At 40.5% G+C, this 19395-nt stretch overlaps 1 protein-coding gene across 2 annotated transcripts; it reads right to left on the bottom strand.

Moving 5' to 3' along the window:
• Positions 1-989: 989 nt before the first annotated feature.
• Positions 990-13694, bottom strand: LOC100706621 (carbohydrate sulfotransferase 6). Of its 2 annotated transcripts, none has more exons than XM_019360820.2 (2): positions 13548-13694; positions 990-2784 (listed from the first exon to the last, which is right to left on the bottom strand). In XM_019360820.2, exon 2 carries the CDS (start codon positions 2715-2717, stop codon positions 1473-1475), a length of 1245 nt encoding a protein of 414 aa, XP_019216365.1. In that variant the 5' UTR covers positions 2718-2784; positions 13548-13694; the 3' UTR covers positions 990-1472. The 2 variants fall into 2 exon arrangements, with proteins under 2 accessions (XP_019216365.1, XP_003439611.2); XM_003439563.5 differs by lacking the exon at positions 13548-13694 and adding an exon at positions 7276-7372.
• Positions 13695-19395: the final 5701 nt, after the last annotated feature.

The following is a 19395-nucleotide window of genomic DNA, read 5'->3' as shown; positions in this document are numbered from 1 at the left end:
CCAAATACAACATGGCAGAGCTGCCTCTGTCACCTGATGAATAACAGTGAGACATTCCAAATACATGCAGTCACACATGTACTTCAAATACAGTCATGAACCAACAAGTCATCATCCAATTTCACCTGTGATCTTGTGTCACCATTACTCTCTGAGCTTTGTGTTGCTTCTTCTGTCACCTGACAAATAGGACATACATGACAATAACAATAAAATGGGTCGGTGCTTCAGTGTTTCTGTCGATTTGTGCAGATCTTGACTCATCAGTAATGTTTGTAGGGTGAGTGCATTTTTAAAACAATTTGTGCAAACTGCACTACAAGGTGGAATATTTGCAAAATCATGACTAGCTCATGATATTTTGTCTCAAATATTAACCCTATGAATATGTCAGTACCACTAGGATGAAATTATTGTGTCACCAACATTTTAACGTTAGACATATAATTTTAACAGCCTCTGTAAACTAATATCCTGGCTTGCTCGAGGCTCCGTTTTCTCTGACACTTTCAATCAAAATCAGAAATGCTACTCTGGGAGACTGAGATAAGTAATAGTGCTGCATGTTGTGCAGTTAGTTTCCAAAACACGTTGTTCATGGTTACATACAATTTTAGACCAAAGCCTAGCATAGCCTGTAACGTTATTGTGACGGACACATTTTATGAGTGAACTTGGCTTTAAGTGACTTACAGGTTTCTTTGAAAAATACTTTCTTATATCCAGGTTCTTCCTTTTTGCTGCCATCCTCCTCTCCTCCTTGCAGGTCCTCGCAGCGCAGGCTCGCCGCTGCTAAAACTAAACAGAGCTCCCTGAAAGGCACAGCCAATCACATTGGCCATATTTGTCACATGAGGTAGGACTCCAGTAGAGAACGTAATTTAACTCTTTCTGCACCGCTGGGTGAATGAGATGTTGACAGATCGTTTTTTTTCTTTCTATCGGTTTTGTTTTTCTTTACTCGAAGAGATCAAATTATTGGTGGGGACAATTCAATAATCACTGGATATTGGTGGGGACATGTCCCTTCCGTCCATGCCAAATCTACGCCCTTGGAATTTAGTCATAGCTACGATACAATGTGGAAGTTCTTGAGAAGTAGGTTTGGGCTTCTGTGACTTGGTAGACCAGGAGTGGTAGAAAATGGAAGAAAGGTAGAGTGATAGAGAAGAGATATCCTTAATCCTTTAAAGCTTCAACCATGAAATTATTTCCATAAAATTCGTTTTTTTAAATGAAGGGTCTGTTGGTTTTACATCAAGCCTCATTTTAAATTTTGTATTTATTTTTTTTGCAGTTGATTCCTTAAAAGTGTATTGTGCAATTTCATTTGGTTTTGCAGTGTGGGGAAGAAAATCACACTGATGATGTAGAAGTCTCAAAAACTCACAAAAATTCATGTATGAAATATGATGAATGGGTTGATAATAAAAGGGTTAATAATGTCATCTCAGGCACACATCCTTTTTAATCTAGTAATCTGGTCCTTTGTGTTGTCCATCTGTGATAAAGTCTTTGTCATTCCTGTTGTAACTGTCACCCGGGGGTTGTGTTTTATCAAGTGACCAGTTGAGCTGTTTTTGTGGTACCAGTAGATCAATGTCAAGACTCTTCTGCTCTGTTTCACTGTTTACCGTCCTGTACCCGAGATACGACATGGCCTCTTCACACACTTCCTGTACTCGTTTGACCCTGCTGTGTGGCAGCATGGTGCGCCAAGCCTGGGAAACATCAGTGGCGCTCCGTGATGTGATGTCGAAAGCTTCTTGAATGGAGCCTTTCCCTTTTCCGTGGGTCACCTTATAGATCCATGTGGCCACCTGGGTGGTCATCTCCAGACCTACAAACTGATACAAGGCATTGATCTCCTCGAGTGGGTTGCGCGTCACATCCTCGTAGCGAACCAATTTGTAGCGGCCTTTTAAAAATGGAGGGGGGTTCAGGACCGCCCTCTCATTGATGCGCAAGTGACTGCGACAGATCTCCTGCATGACCTGATACTGTATTTCTGTTTTATTGATGTGTTTCTGTTCCAAGACGATAGTGTTATCATTCACGAAGTTACCGGCTATCACTTCTTTAGACCGCATCACTCCCCGTGGGTCTCGAACCAGGTGGATGATGCGGAGATCTAAGTTTGGGTCCTGCAAAAGTGGGTAAAGTGATTCCAGTTCAAAGATGCGCACTTCTTTATACACCACATGAGAGTAAAAGCCACACACCTCCTCTACAATTTGCAGGTTCTGAGGCTTACATTTCTGTATGCACTGTGTCTGGTTGCTGAGCTGATCACGTGGCGTGAGAGGACAAACCGGAGCTGAGCACAGAGCTCGACTATGACTCCACATAAACAATGTTTTCTGGTTCTCGGGAAGGTAGGACTCCATCACTGAGAAGTCACACTGGAACAGGCTCCGTAAGAGATCCCTCACTGCCATTCGAAGTGCCCGTGCACCATTTTGCCTCAGCTGGGTCCACACATGCCAACTGGGCTCCATAAGGTAGAAGACAGACGGGTGCTGATTGAACACCTGGCCCAGGAAGGATGAGCCTGATCTCCACGATGACAGCACCAGAACGTGGACTTTGTCATTGGAGGGGGGTGGGTTGCAGGGGCTAAATTGGACATACCAGCCACAGAGCAGCAGCAATGCTGCCCCCTGTAGGATCACCAGGAAAGTCATGGTGCTGTAGTTCGCTTTGCAGTGGGGTATCATAGCTGTAAGCGGTTTTCAAGGCAGTGGTGCTTTGTGTGAATCCTTCTCTCTTTAGTCCTGTGTTGTGCTGTGACAGAGAGAGAGAAAGAGAAATTCCAATGTAAGATTTGAACTTTTTCTACAATGAACAATTTGCATGCAAACCCCATCTTTGCTGGAAAATTTAGCACAGCCCTCCCTCCATCCCTACTCTTGCTGAGAATTATCAAGTATGTGCCAAGCAAGGCAGAGACCCCCATACTATCATTGTCTCTTTTAAATGATCTGAGCTGGTGACATTAATAATGGTACAAGGGTCTGAAGAGCTATCGTTCCCTAAACATGCCTGGAAGGGACAGTGAGATGGTGGCCTTGTGTTTCAAGTGTCATTTGAGTTCACTCTGAAGTCAAAGTGTAGTCAGTGAACACTATGCAACAAAAGCATGACTTTAACTCATCGGATTCTTTGTCAATTATAATTTTATTTTCCAAATTCTCACCTTAATGTTATAGAAAGAAATTGGCAAAGACTATGGCTCATGTCAGTGCGTCAAACTATAAGCTGAGCATGTTTTAATGGGTTAAGATTAATCAAAGGTGGCTAAGCCATTGTTGGATTCAGCACAGTCGGATCTTTCCAACAAACTTAGTTTGGTGCTCCGGGGAAAATCCAACAAAAAAAAAAAAAAAAAAAAAAAAAAAAAAAAAAAAAAAAAAAAAAAAAAAAAAAAAAAAAAGTAGTATATGAATTGATTACAGATAAAGTTTGAGTATTTATTTTTAGTCGTACGTCATCCACGTTCACTTGCATATTTCACATGTAGACAGTGGATAAGCAGATAATCAGATAACATTAAACACTCGTACTTTAAATTCTGTGTGTTGGACTTGTCGTGGATCGCTGTGTGGCAGGCAAGAGATTGGACCAAAAATGACTCACAACACATGGGAATGAACTCAAAATGCAGCTTTATTTGCTGACTCAAGGCAATGATACAAAACTAAACTAGACTGGGAAAATATAAACTAAACTTCACAGAGAGGCACACAAAGGAACACACAGCATGAGGGAGGACGCAACAGAGGACTGAGGGAGATGCTGACCTGAATACACAGAGGGATAACAAGGAAGTGAGAACACAAGAGGAACACAGCTGACATGAATAACCATAATGAGACAAGGGAGGCTGGGCTGAACAGAATAAACATGAAAACATGGGACCTTCATCATCAAACAGGAAACATGATGTGGGAGTGGAGGAGAGGAAGACGAGGGAGCGAGGGAGAGCACAGACATGACACGCTGGGGAAACATGGAAAACATAATAAAATAAAACACAAAGGGAAACATGACACAAGAACCAACACAGACACATAGGGAGACAGAGGGCAGAGACACAGGGGGGAATCCAATAAACTAAACTGAACACCCTGATGCACCGAACCATAGAATGAATAATGAACTAACACAATACAAAAACCACAAGAAAACTAAAAACGCTGGGTCAAAATGACCCAGGACCCTGACAGTACTTCTGTTTTCAAGTTTGCATTTTCTCAATGCAAAAACATTCACATTCATTTTTTCCAAATATTCCAACACGTCATTGTAACATGCTCTGTTTGAAATGAATGAGAGCTTTCATTATGAAATGACATGAATTCACGTGTAACATGTCTCGTTCAGCTTGTTTTCTTTGTTTTGGCCACTACTATGAACTGCTTAGTGCGCTGCTGATAAAGTACTGACAAGAAGAAGACCAAGATCCCTGATGACAGAAACGAGTCATGCTAGCATGGCATAATGTTTTGTGTTTACTGAACAGGCCCTGAAACTGGCTAATCAACTTCAGACCCTGGGCATAGAAAAGTAAACAGCAGTTCCTTCTTCCTCTTTTCTAACATCCTGTCTCTATCATTCAGTTTCCAGTTATTTATTTACTCAAGCCCTAGTGTGGAAACAAGTGGCTAGTTTTTAGGTAACTGATATGAATCATCATTCTTAAACTCTTTGAATCACATAGACTCATTTTGTAAATGTTCAAGAAACTAGACCTAACCAACATTAACCATTTAAAGTTTATATAGTAACCCTATAGAGCAAATTTTTAGACCCTGCTCAACCATGTCCAGTTTGCATAAAAATTTAATGGTACAATCGCTGGCTGTATATAATAACTGCTGAGAAAATGTAGCTTCATATATCAAATACTTTTCAATATCCAATACATGTTTAGATTTAAAAAAAAAAAAAAGAAAGAAAGGCCACACAACTGTTTTGCACACTAAAAGCTGTGGCAATGTTCGAACATGAATATCTCAAAAAATATTAAAGATAAAACTCTGAATTTTTACTGGCCTATGCAACCATCAAATTGAATCAGGATCTATAATTTGGGACACATAAAAATGTTATTTTAGCTATATGTATCTGTCAAGTGTTCTGTGTCTGTGAGGTGTCCACACTTGAAAAAGACCAGACTTTGAATTTCACTCAATTTATTTTTTGACCAGTTTCTTAGGTAACTTTGGTGGATAGATAGGTGAAAAACCTTTAAACACACAAAAAATAACAAACATTTCATTAATCATTCAAATAAATTAAATGCATTATACAGAACAGTGGCGGTCCTAGCCTGTTTGGCGCCCTGGGCGAACACTCCCTCTGGCGCCCCCCCACCCCACACACACACACGTTAAGGATTGTACATTAACATAAAACTGTTGTCCACACACACATATGAAGAGAGAGAGAGAGAGAGTATGCATAGTATGCAAACGGCTACCAAACAGCCATCATAATTCGTCATACAATGAGAACAGGACAAATCAACAACTGACACTGACTAATTAATATTAAAATCTGTAACATAATGTATTGTTTGGAGTTTAGTCTGTTACTGTTACTATTTTTACCATTTCTTCTTGGGGCAACTGTAACCCACATTATTTCCTTAGGGATTAATAAAGTATTCTGATTCTGATTGTTTCAGGATGACCTGCCATTATCCAATGACACATCTGCTTACCTGTATCATTTGTTCGTTTCTCCTCCTCTTTTCTCTAAACTGAGCACCTGATGGCTTTGACCTTTTCTTGTCCATCTTCCATTGGTTTTAATTTTGCACTCCAGTATGAACACACATCCCTCAGAGGATCACCACAACATAACCTAATAGACCTATACCTTAGTTCACAGATTCACTTTGTCTAGGGTGTATTTCTGGGATTTCACACAACCCAGGATTCAAATCATGAGTACATAATTGGCTTGGATTTACAACATTATGAATGAAATGTGCTCTATTTGGAAGCAGCAGGTCTCCCTCCCCTTTCAACGGGTTATGTGTGAGACTTTAATTCATCAAACTGTAAATTATAAATTTTAAATTGTTATTGATCCCTTTACCCCGAGTCCTAAAGTGTATATTTATTTTCTTACTCTACTATATTTATTGTTCGTTTATTTGCACTGCTGTAACTGGAGCCTTGTCGTTTCATCTCTCTATATACTGGACTGTATGTAGCGGCGATGACAATAAAGTTTACTTTGACTTCAGCAGCGCGCAGGCGCACCGAGGGCTCTCGCGCTCAGTTTTCGTGTATAGAATTTCAAAAAAACATCGGTGCAAATTATAAGTCTGTATCATTATGTCTGGTGTTTTCGTGTTTGTTGGTTTGTTTTTAATTTTGTTTTATTTTGCGAGTTGGTTATTAGAAGCTGCTCCAGCCAGCCAGAGAATCGTCCGCCGCTCCGCCCTCTCCTCCCTGTGCCGCAAGCAGCAGGCGCACCTCGCAAACGGAGGGCGCCCTTACTCCCAGCAAATGGGCAATAGAAAACTGATCGGTGCCTATGCCATTCCCAATATGCGCTGGCTGCCGTTGGGGCAGCATGAGTACGAGCATTTTTTAAAATTTTTTTTGCCGATGCCCGTGATGCCGCCCCCCATCACGATGCCGCCCCGGGCAACCGCCCGTGTCGCCCGTATCTAAAACCGCTACTGATACAGAATACATAACAAAAATATACACACTTCAGTAAAGCCATTTAACATAGACAAAAGTATTTAGCTAAACTATCATTTAACCCAGTTTAAGTTAGTTTTACATTCATTGGTTTTTTTAATCACAGACCCAAGTAGTTTCAAACAATGAAGATGAAATAAACTGTGGTTTTCAAATACACAAAACGTGTCTACCTTGCATTCTATACTTTTTATAACCAATTACATTTTTAAAGCATACATTTTAGAGTTTGCAAGTATTTTAATAGAGACTTTAACCAAGGATTCTCTTTTACAAAGAATTATTTTCCTTAAATTAAACCAAACATATCTACACTAGCTTTAAGATTTAACCAAGGATTTGGGGTAGCCATTTTTAGTATTAATTAACATAGATATGTGGGAAACACTATCTACATAAACAGTTTATTCAAACTTAAACATTCCTTTTAATATCAATATAATTTTTTAAACTTAAATGCAGTAACTATTTCCCAAAGCATAAATACATTTCCACAATTGAGCTTCCATAGGTCCCAAACATATAAGCAGCAAATATGAGTCGAAGAGCTTACCGATAGCCCGTCTGGCTCAAAGTCTTCCTCACAGTGGAAAGTGGATTGTGCTTTGTTTGCCGTCCTCTCAGTATGTCGCACCCAGGTTAAATGACTGCTGCATGCATTTTAAGGCTTACTAGGCACGCCCGCCCTTGATTGCTCTAATTCAGCTCACCTGGCGGAGCGGTGCACACCAGGCCGCGCTTAGTTATAGATTGCACACAAGGTCTAATCAGCAGCAGCACAGAGCAGGTAGTGGGCAGGAGGAGGAAGAGAAGAGCAACAGCCACACCTAGTAGGTCAGCGCGACACCTCCCACTCGATCTTTTCTCAGCACTGCATGGAAAGATCGCACTCAGGTGGGCTGGTTCCTGGCTTGATCTTCCACTGGTAAAACGACCACAAGACGCCGGATGTCCCGATGTAAAATGGTGTTCAGCTCAGGACTTCTGGTAGCAGATTTCTGACTCTTGGCAGCTAGCTGGAGTGCTGTCAGAAACTCACTGAAGGTAAGAGCCTCTACATTGCTAAGAGTATGAAGGGCTCTCTTGGTAACTCTGACAGCGGCTTCGGCGGCCCCATTTTGGTGAGGTGAGTCAGCGGGAAGAATCTTCCATGCCCAGGTGGTCTCATTTTTGGCAGAGTATTCTTCAAGCGACTCCTTGTTTTGTTGTCTCAGGTAAGCATACATTTCCTCTAATACAGGTTTGGCGCCGACAAAGTTTGTGCCAGGATCTGACCAAATTTTTCAGGGATGGCCTCGGACAGAAGTGAACCTTTGGTAGGCAAGTAGGAAGCTCTCTGTTGATAGTGTGCTCGCTAGTTCGACATGAATGGCTCTGCTCGCCATACAGCACAACACAACTCCCCACACTTTCATGGTCACTCTTCTTTTGACATCATCCCTCACATGATAGGGTCCAAACAGGTCGACAGATGTGAATTCGAATGGTGCGCAGGATTTGACCTCTCTTTAGGCAAGTCTCCCATTACTTGCTTACAGGTTCTTGCCTTTGCCTTCTTGCAGATGATGCACTGGTCCACGACCTTTTGGGCAATAATTCTTCCTCTGACAACCCAAGCCTTCTTTCTCATCCGCAGTAAGGTTCCTGCCACTCCGTCATGTCCCTCGCTGTGTGCTTCTCTGGCAAGGAGGGTGGATAACCAGGCTTGGAATGGTAGAAGGGGAACGGCTTTGCGGTCTTCTTTGAAGGTCTGGATTCTGCCACCACAAACTAGAAGTCCACTTGTTTGGTCTCTGTAAACGACTAGTCTGTCTGTTGTGGTGCTTGGGGAAGTTGACGCCCTCTTGTGCTGCTAGGCAAAGGTCTCGAAAAGCATCTCGTCTCTCGCTGACTGTGAGGACACCCGAAGATGGTACTACCTCCCACTTTTCTTGGTCTCTGGTCCTGGACCTCATGAATTTTTTGGCAGCCCTCCAGACCCACGCCATGGTCCCAGTCAGCCTTCTCAGGTTGCTGAATCGCCTTTCGTCGATTAGCTGTTGGGTTGCTACTCCTGCCAGTGGTCTTCTCGACTCTATGTGTGCTGAGTCCTGAGCTGCCTTCATGTGGATTCTGGTAAGGACCGCAACAAAAGTCTTTTTCTGTAGCTTTGTGACCCTTTCTCGAGCTTGGGCAGCGACTTCTCCGGCAGATTTCTTCAGCCATTCATCTTCAGGAAGTTGGAGAAACTTTGGACCCAACTGCCACTCGGAGTCCTCAGTTAGGGCATTTGGACTGGCCCCTCTGGTGAGAATATCTGCAATGTTTGCTGACCCAATCTGACCACCAATCTTGGACATCAGTGCTACTCTGGATTTCACCAACACGGTTTGCGAAGAAGGTCTGGAAACCGTAGCTCTCACGCTGGATTGCACCCAAGATGGTCTGGCTGTCGACGAGGTATCAAATGCTTTTAAAACCTTTTTTTAAGCCCATCCTGCTAACATTCATGCTAACGCTAGGAGACCCGTGGAAATACATACTGATACATGAGTTTGTGGGTGTCTCTTATTTAGAGGTAATTATAGAATAGAATAGAATAGAATAGAATAGAATAGAATTCAACTTTATTGTCATTGCACATGTCACAAGGACAAGGCATCTGTCATTTTTTACAGTGTGGTATGTTGGAGCAGCAGTTTATCGGCAGCTGAGAGGAAGAGGTTGGATAAACTCATCAGAAGGCCAGCTCTGTTCTGGGATGCACCCTGGACCCAGTGCAGGTGGTGGGAGACAGAAGGACTCTGGCCAAAATAACATCTCTGATGGACAGAGTCTCCCACCCCATGCATGGTGGGAGAGCTCCTTCAGTGACAGACTGCAGAGCTCCTTCAGTGACAGACTGCTGCATCCTAGATGCATGAAGGAGCGTTTCTGCAGGTCCTTCCTCCCTTCAGCTGTCAGACTGTACAATCAGAACTGCTCCCAACAAACATAGATGTTTACATCAGTAACTGCAATAAGTTAACCAACCGATTCGCACTACAACCTGGTTTGCCTCTTATTTGTAGATATTTTTATTTAATTTAATAACTGTACAATACTCTGTATATAGTAACCATTGTCCTTAATGTAAATATTTAAAAAATTGTGTATGTTTCTGTTCTGTGTCCTGTGTACTGTTTGTTTGTATATGTGTCTTTTTGGCTGCTGTTACAACCAAATTTCCCCTTGTGGGACAATTAAAGGATTATTCTATTCTATTCTATTCTAAGGCAACGAAATGCAGTTTGCATCCATCCAGAAAGTGCTTTAGCCATAATATAGATATATTACAAAATATATATTAGCAATAATATAGACATATAGATATTATGCCATGCAATGTCACATTTTATGTAACTTTGCACTTCCTTACATTTCAACAGTCTGCTCAAATGGAAAGGCAGAGTCTTAGAGTCTTACTCCAAGGTGATGTTGCACAATGCAGCATTGTACAACTGAGGTGTTGCATCATCTGAAAAAATGCTGTTACGCTTCCTATCCCTACAACAAAGACGGCATTGAAATAACATTTCAACATGAACACGTCACACTCTGACGTGAGTGCGACATGGGTCCATTACATGTATGAACTCCCTGAGGCTGTATGAAAATGTGTTCGTTATTTGAATGTGAGTCTGCAGTGTCACCGGCACTATGGATGAATGTATGACAGAGCTGCAGAATGTCGACTGTCTCAAATGGCACATAAGTTAAAAAAACAAAACAAAAAATTTATGTTAAAAATAAGAATATTTTTACTGGAGGTGAATTTCAAAAAACTATGTCTTACAAGTGAAGCTTTTGTAGGTGGTGGAGGCCAGATGTGATGGAGCAGTTGGAAAGAATGATTCACCTCAAAATAACCAAATTACTTTGTACTGCGACCTCAGTGGAGCAGTATTGTTTTTTGTAAGTTTTATCTGGTGGCCTGTGCTGTTGGTGACTCTGAGAGTCACAGCTTTGGGTTAATTTAAACAAATGTCTATACTAATAAGGACTGTATAATGTGTTAGAAACAAAAGGATGGCAAACTATTTGATGGAAACTAAATTTGAACCTACAGAGAGCTGAATTCAAAGACAGCCTGAAAATCAAGATGGAAAAATGATGAGCTAGGCTAGTGCATTTTGCTGAAATTTTATCGCAGCAACTCAAAATGGTACTAAGTAGTTTGTATGGCCTTCATGTGCTTGTATGGTGAAGAGATGATGAATGGTGCCCTGAGGGATATCCTGGGGGTTCCCGGACAGTCTGAGGTCAAACTTGGTGGCATTAAATGGCCTGAAACATAACGCACCATGGATGTTCTATTGAATTTTGGTCTGTTAAGCATCAGGGTCAGTCAGTGGTATCAGTTCCTTCATGTTCTAGAAACTGGTTGAAATACTCTTGCCACATGAGGCTGAGCACTGTCATGTACCAGATCATTGTCAGAACCTGCAGCAGGGTCTGAAAGTGGGTCCACTGTCATCCTTTTACTCCTTGTACAAAGACGGAGATGCTGGTCTATCTGATGGATTAAGAACCTTCTACGTCCCTGTCCAGCTCTACTAGAGTAACTGCTGGTTTCACTGAAACTCTCTTTGTGTGTGTATGTGTATACAGTCAAGCCCATAATTATTAATACCCCTGGCAAATTTTGGCTTAAATTTATTTTTATTCAACCAGCAATTTTTTTTTACCTGAAATGACACAGGCATCTCCCAAAAGATAATAACATGATGTACAAGAGGCATCATAGTGGGGAAAAAAATGTTCTCAGCTTTTATTTACATTTGAGCAAAAAGTGTCATGTCAAGTGTGTGAATGTGAGAGTGAATGAATAGTGGCACTGTAAAGCGCTTTGGGTGCCTTGAAAAGCGCTATATGAAATCCAATCCATTATTATGTCCAAAATTATTCATACCATTCTCAATAACCAATAGGAAATCTTTTATTTGCTATTAAAGCAATTAAACGCTTCCTATAATTGCAGACCAGCTTTTTGCACGTCTCCACAGGTTTTTTGCCCATTCGTCTTTGGCAATGAGCTCCCAACTCTTTCAGGTTGGAGGGTCTCCTTGCCATCACCCTGATCTTTAGCTCAGGACTCTGGCTGGGCCACTGTAAAACATTAATGTTTTTGTCTGCTAACCATTTCTTCACCACTTTTGCTGTGTGTTTTGGGTTGTTGCTATGCTGAAATGTCCACTGGTGCCCAAGACCAAGTTTCTCCACAGACTGTTGTTAAGAATCTTCCTGTATTGCTCATTTTTTGCTCATTTTTCACGGTGCCATTTACTGTGATTACATTCTCTGGTCCATTGGCCTCTGGTAGAGGACCTGAGCTTGAAGGATTGACCGTCCGCAGGGGTGAGAGGGGGATTTTTTTTATTTTTATAGATACATATAGCTATATATAGATATAGATATATACACACAGAGTTTCAGTGAAACCAGCAGTTATTCTAGTAAAGCTGGACAGGGATGTATATACACACTAAACGTGGCTTACAGGATGGTACATCATGCCAGAATCATCATGCCAGTAGCATACCTGATGCGCTTTACTGAGTCTATACAATAAAGGGAGGGTGAAGGGAGAAACCTTAGTTAAAAATAGCTCTCTTCCCAAGGAGTGTCAGGGTGATTTTCCACTGCCTTTGGAGAACAGTGCTACTTTAAGTGCTTCATGATTTGGTGGACTGCCTATACTGCACATGATTAGAAAACAATAGTGCACATGTTTCTCCTGTTATCCAGTCCGCCAATCATGGAAACAAACAATCCTCTGACGTGCAAAGCATTGAAATGAATCGAAGTGCAATGAAAAGTGTTCACTTTCCCACTGTCTGTACACAGGATCATATAACTTATACAGCATAGAGGCCTTCTCATATTACCTCTACAAACCTGTCAGAGTAAGTTCAAACACTGAGACTCAGGAGAAGTGAAAGAGGATTCAGAGGTTATTGAAATGATCCCAGTTCTTTCTTTTACACATCTATAGATGTTAGTATTTTATTTAGTCATATTTTTGTTGTAAAATTAGATATAAATATTTTAATAAGAGATGCTGTAACAAATTCAACACAACAGTTAAAAAACACATAAATATATATAAATATATCCCCGCTCGCCCCTGCAGGCGGTCTTTATTCTCAAGCTCGGGTCCTCTACCAGAGGCCTGGGAGCTCGAGGGTCCTGCGCAGTATCTTTACTGTTCCTAGGATCGCACTCTACCGGACAGAAATCTCGGATGTCGTTCCTGGGATCTGGAGCCACTCTCCTAGCTTGGGGGTCACATACCCCTGGGCCCACTGTTACCTTTGCCCTCCACATCTTCTCATCTTCTTATATCTTCTTATATCTTTACATCATATATATATGTATATGTATATATATCTATAAAATTCAACACAAAATAAACTGAATTTTTCACCCAGCCCTGACATCAGAAATCTGCAATAATATTTTCTCTGTGACCAACAATGTCAATTTACAACGTATACAGTATAAAACAATTCACAGGTGCACCTCACCCTAATAAAAATGTTTAAAAGGGGTTAAAGTAAAACTGATGCTTGCCCATAATGCACTTCAGGGAACTCGGAAAGCTATTTTCACGCCTCATGTGTCTTTCATCCTGTCCACTCCTTTGGGCTGAAAATCATACACTATTCTGGGCTGTAGAATCTCCATCATCGTCCTTGCTCGGTAGTATTTCTCGACAAAATGACTGGGAAATACAAGAAAACGCTCCCCATCTCTCTAACGAGGTTACTACTAATTATTTTGTTATAAAAGAAAACAGAGTGTTACCTTTTAGTGTATGTTTATTATGGGTCCCAAACACCGCGGTGCTCTCCTCTTCTCCTCCTACGCTTCCCTCACTGGCTGCTCGAATAAATTTATGCTAGTGTCCGCTTGTGGAGTTTCCATACAGGTGTGGCGACTCTGCAGGGCTGAGCTCTGTTGTGACTTTTGGCACAACAGATGGCTGTTAGAGGAGGGTGGTGGCTGTGTGTAATAGAACGATGAACCGACTGTTAGACACAGGTTTACTCACGCACGGTACTCTATGTGACCGCGGTCGATGTGTTGATTATCTTCCGATCCTGTCTGTGTTTTACAAGCCACGAAAGAAACAAAGAAATGTCCGGACGTTTTCCTGCTCGATCACCACTCTTTGTTGTGGTCAGGTAAATATACTCATCCCTCGTAGGACATTCCCTTACGCCCTGTTAAAACTATCATTCCAGTAGTAGTGACAGAAATTTGCTGACATTTGTCACTTGTTGTATTGATACCATAATTGTTATTCCCTTCAAAGTCAGCAGGAGACCATATGAATAGATGGGCGACAAACTTGGATTCTTTAACAGTGGAGCATTGAGCTCAAGCCACTGATTTTGTTTGAACATTATGCATACTGACAACCATATAAGCGTAGTACACTCATAGAGAATGCAGCCACAGTTATGAAAATGCAAAAATATCAGTTTGCAAACTTAAAACAAGCAGTTAGAGACAGTGAACTCACCACACACACTAAGATACTTGACACTTGATAATCCTCTCAGCACATTTACATTCTATTTGTTTTGTCATTTTTGAGTGGAGTTAGGCTTTAAAACCAGCTGCACAATGGTGGTCAATGACCTGACGTGAAGGGTACTTCCCAAAGTCTGACCTGCACAGGCCCATCCACTCAGCATCCTCATCAGTCATGCCGGTTACCAAGATTCCTGCAATAAACACTAAACTATGAACAAACAAATAATTAAACTGAGCTCCCACTGTGATAACTTATGAGAGTCTTTTAAGTTTTTCATTACCAAGCTGCAGAAGTGGGAAGTAACGAAGGGCAAATACTTCATTGCTGTGCTTAAGCAGAAGTAGGAGCAGGTAACTGGACTTTGCTTGAGTATTTATTTTTCTGAAAACCTTTAAGTTTTACTCTCTACATTTTCATACAAATACCTTGAAAATGTAAGGCTCGTTTGGTTTTCGACATTTGAGGGAAGTTATTATTTCACTGGCTGTGTGCCTTCAAACATAAAACCGACCTGGGCCTCAGTGGTAAGACATGGCAATCCCAATGGTCTATCAATCACCGGGGGTTATGACATAAAACGATGTGTCATCTTGGGGGAGAGTGGGTCGTTTTAGTTTTTTAAAATGGTGCTATTTTTAGTCTTTTACAGTTATGTTTTTATTCTTTTATAGTTGTGTTTTTTAATCCTCATAGTTATGAGCGTTATTGCATGCTTTTTTATTGCATGCTTTTTTATTGCAAGCCTTTTAATTTATTTTCCTGCCATCCAGTTTTATTTAATAACGATAATTATAATAATATTAATAACAAAATACTTATATATAAGTATATATATAAGTACTACTATATAAGTATTAAATATCAAGAGAATTTGAGACAATTGTTTGGTATTTACAGTTGTGCAAAAAACTTGTGCAGTGAGCTTTTAAAGTGGTTTAAAGTGGCAGTGTGTAGAGTCCAGCAGTTGTAGTGAGTGTGTAATGGTGTTCGCAGAATGTGCCGAAATATTGTCACCTGCAAGAGTTCATGGCCAGAAATACTCCTCCATTGACCTATCGAGGTAAGCCTGCTGGCCACCAAGGACCAATAAGAAAGTTGGGTGGAAGGGTTGAATCTGACATGTACAGAAGGAATCCACTACACAAATGTGAAGTGTAGTTTTGATCTTTTTTGCTGCTGGCTCAGCTTTAAGTTAAATTAAAATAGTTCTGAATCGGGAAATTGATTTCTTAAAAACCCATCCCGACTTAGCAACTCATTGGGTTCTTTATCAATTATAATTTTGTTTTCCAAATGTTAGAAAAAGAAGTTAGCAAAGATTATGGCTACTGTCAGGGTGTCAAATTATATGCTTAGCATGTTTTATTGGCTTAAATTAATCAAAGGTGGCTGAGCCAATCAGAATCAGTCACCAGCTTATATCTATTATAGCTCATATATTGTCTTTAACTCTATCTATTGCTAATTTGATAGATGCACTCCTCACACTGTTTGTTTTACTTGGACCACATCATGCACTGACTGTACCTGACAGAGTCACATATCATATAGTGTTGGATTCAGCACAGTCAGACCTTTGCATCAAACTTGGTGCTTCTGGGACAATCTCAGCAAAAATTAAGAAAAGGTACACAAATCCATTCATTACAGGTTCAGGTTCAGTGTATTTATATTTAACACGTAGGTTGTGAGTCATCCATGCTGACATGCACATTTCACACATGGACACAACAGATAAGCAGATCATCAGATAAGATTATGAACTACTACTTTAAATTATGTCTATTGTACTTCTCTGTTTTTAAGGAGCGCTTTCTTTCATTTGCACAGTATCTCTAAAAACAGAAAATCCCTGTATCAAAGTGACACTGAAAAACTAGTCACTAAATCTATTGCTTCTAGGCTGGACTACTGTGATTTTTTTTTTTATTATTATTAGATGTGAAAATTGGGCTAGGATTGAATTCATTTACCATTTGTCACTTACATATATTGTTAATTTGTCTTGTGTTATCTTATAGTGAATCATAATGCTTTAATGTAGACCTTGCAGATATAACCTTGGCTCTACTCCAAATCTGTTTGTGGTAGCATTGGTTACATTCACTACATGTGTACAAATGTTCTTAAAGCCACGTCACTTAATCATTAATTCATTTGCATCTTTCATTTGTTTATGTAGTTTGGTTATACTTACCACTGTGTGTTCCCTGTGCAGGTCCTATATGTAAAACAGGTGTGTCGGAGGGGCCTCCCCAGTACTTCCTGTTTACGTAGGGTCTTATGTCATTGATCGAGTCAATTGGATGTAACCAAATGAAGGGGTGTTTCTTTTGTGTAAAATTGTTTATTTCCTTTAAAATAACCTCATGAGTCGGATTGTGTGAAGAGATTGACTTTTCAAACTGTTCAGTTAGGTAAATGAGTTAAGTGGAAGAATGATTTTATTCCTGTTTCTTTGTCTAGACTGTCCCACATAGCAAGCAGGTCTGGCCCGGATCTGGTATTAAGCCGGCACTGCTGGCTGATTTCTGGCATGATAAGACGTATGTCATCCAGATACGGGCCAGGCCTGGCATAGATGGCACTGTCTATGTGATGGCATGCCGTTGTGGTTTGGGTTATGTGGCCCAGGCTCATAGAAAACAGGTCTGGCCCGGATCTGGCATCAAGCTGGCACTTCTGACTGACTGGGGTCTTGGCATAATGTATGTCAATGAGGCACTATTTATGTTCCTATTTTCCTATTTTAGTTAGAAAATCCAAATGCCATGTTTCAATACTATACTGCTATGGTAGCCAACATTTCAAATGCAGGTTTGACAGGTTTGTGAGTGTACACTTTATCCAAAACCTAGTGATAGTTTACTCATGTCTAGCACTGGGTAGCTGTAGCTCAAGAGGTAGAGCAGGTCACCTACTGATCTGAAGGTTAGTGGTTTGATCCCTGGCTCCTCCAGTTTGCATGTCAAGAGTATGAATGTAGTTAGGTAGCACTCAGTTTAGAGAAAGCGTGTGATTGGGTTAATCTGGCATGTTATATAGAGCACTTTGAGTAGTCTGCGAGAGTAGAAAAGCACTATATAAGAATTAGTCCATTCACTGTCTGAACAGAGTTTCGTGATGTTACTTTTGCACTATTATGTTCCGGAACATGTTGTTATTACAAGGCTTGATTAAGGTACAGATTAGGCTGACATCTGGGGCCAGAGCTGAAACTGTTCTGGGCCAGGTTTGCCAGAGGTAACACATTGGCCAGCACCCAGACCACCAGTTTGTCTGCAACTGGCCTTGTGCTGGCCCATGTGAGGGCCACCTCTGGCAAACCAGATCTGGGCCACCAAAGGGCCGTCATTGTTTGCAGTATGTGGGCCATGTGTAAGCACCTTCTGTGGGCCAGATCGGGCCATACCAGTTTTTCTATGTGGGGTTATTTGGTCTAACCCAGGGGTCTGCAACCTTTAACACCCAAAGAGCCACTTGGACCCGGTTTCCACGCAAAAGAAAACACTGGGAGCCGCAAATACTTTTTGAAATCTAAAATGAAGATAACACTGTATATATTGTTTTTTTTTACCTTTGTGCTTTGTGTGAACAACTAAAGTAAGTAAGTAAAGTTTATTTATTAAGCGCTTTTCATAGACAGGCAGTCACAAAGCGCTGTACACAAATATTAAAATAAACAATACAATCAACAGACATTATACACAATGTAAAAGATCAAATGTAAATAATGTAAAGAATATAAAATACGTAGATCAACAAAAGGCTTGTTTGAACAGAAAAGTTTTTAACTGCTTTTTAAAAGAATCCACAGAGCAACTAAGGTGTGTTGCTTATGAAATCCATGAAGTGCTACAGAGAAAATTACATTTTATTTATGTAATTAACACATTTTGAACTCTTAAAGAAATATAACAAAAGGAAAGACAGCCAGCTGAACTAAAATGATCCATGTAGCAAATAAAAACTGTTGTGAGCTGCCTCCCTTTTAAAAAGTAATTGGAAAAAAAGCACTATGCCGCTAAAAAAAATAGATATTTGTCTCTTATGAACCTCCTCAACATTGATTTCAGGGTTTTATTAAACCTCTCAACAAGTCCATCAGTTTGTGGATGGTAGGGGTTGGTTTTGATCCCAGTAATTCTCAGAAGATTGTGGACTTCCTTCAACAGGTTGGAAGTGAAGTTTGAACTTTGGTCTGTCGAGATTTCTTTGGGAATACCCACCCTTGAAAACATCTGTTTCAGGCAATTAGCTATTTGGCAGGCTTTGACCCTTCTGAATGGGAAAGCTTCAGGATATATTGTTGCATAGTCACACACCACTAAAATGTACCTATGTCCTGAACTACTTCTCTCCAATGGACCAACAATGTCCATAGCAACACGAGAAAAAGGGATGTCTGTCACAGGCATAGGAATAATTGGGGATCTGTCTCCTTTCCTACTCTGGGCTGTCAACTGACACTGTAGACATGATTTAGAGAACTGGACAGTGTCTGAAAATTGCTGTGGCCAAAAAAATGAGTTGCCATACTGGAAATGGAATGGAATAGAATAGAATAGAATAGAATAGAATAGAATAGAATAGAATAATCCTTTAACCTCCTAGGACCCTGCGTCCACATATCTGGACATCACATTTTGGGTTATATAGACCAAAATACTCAATTTTGCTCTACAAGGGCCTGATATCCACTTACAAGGACATCATACTGTTACTGTTCTATCAAAATTTTAAACGAATATCCTCATATGTGGCTCTTATTTTTCTTAAAAACAAAAATAAGGTAAAAAAAAATAAAATCTGGTAATTCTTTGTTTTTACATTCATCGGGCCCCAATATGCCCAAATATCAAAGAGAAATTAAAAATGCATGCCGTGGAAGAGTTCGGGTCTTAGGAGGTTAATTGTCCCGCAAGGGGAAATTTGGATGTAAAGCAGCAAGAAAGACACATATACAAACAAACAGTACACAAGACACAGAACAGAAATATACACAATTTTTATATATTTACATCAAGGACAATGGTTACCAAAAACAGAGTACTGTACCGTTATTAAATTACATAAAATTAATACAGATAAGAGGCAAACCCACGTTGTAGT

This window comes from Oreochromis niloticus, linkage group LG7 (assembly GCF_001858045.2).
Source record: "Oreochromis niloticus isolate F11D_XX linkage group LG7, O_niloticus_UMD_NMBU, whole genome shotgun sequence".
Classification (NCBI taxonomy): Eukaryota; Metazoa; Chordata; class Actinopteri; order Cichliformes; family Cichlidae; genus Oreochromis; species Oreochromis niloticus.
Note: the sequence above shows the minus strand (reverse complement) of the source record. Positions and strands in the feature narration are given on the sequence as shown.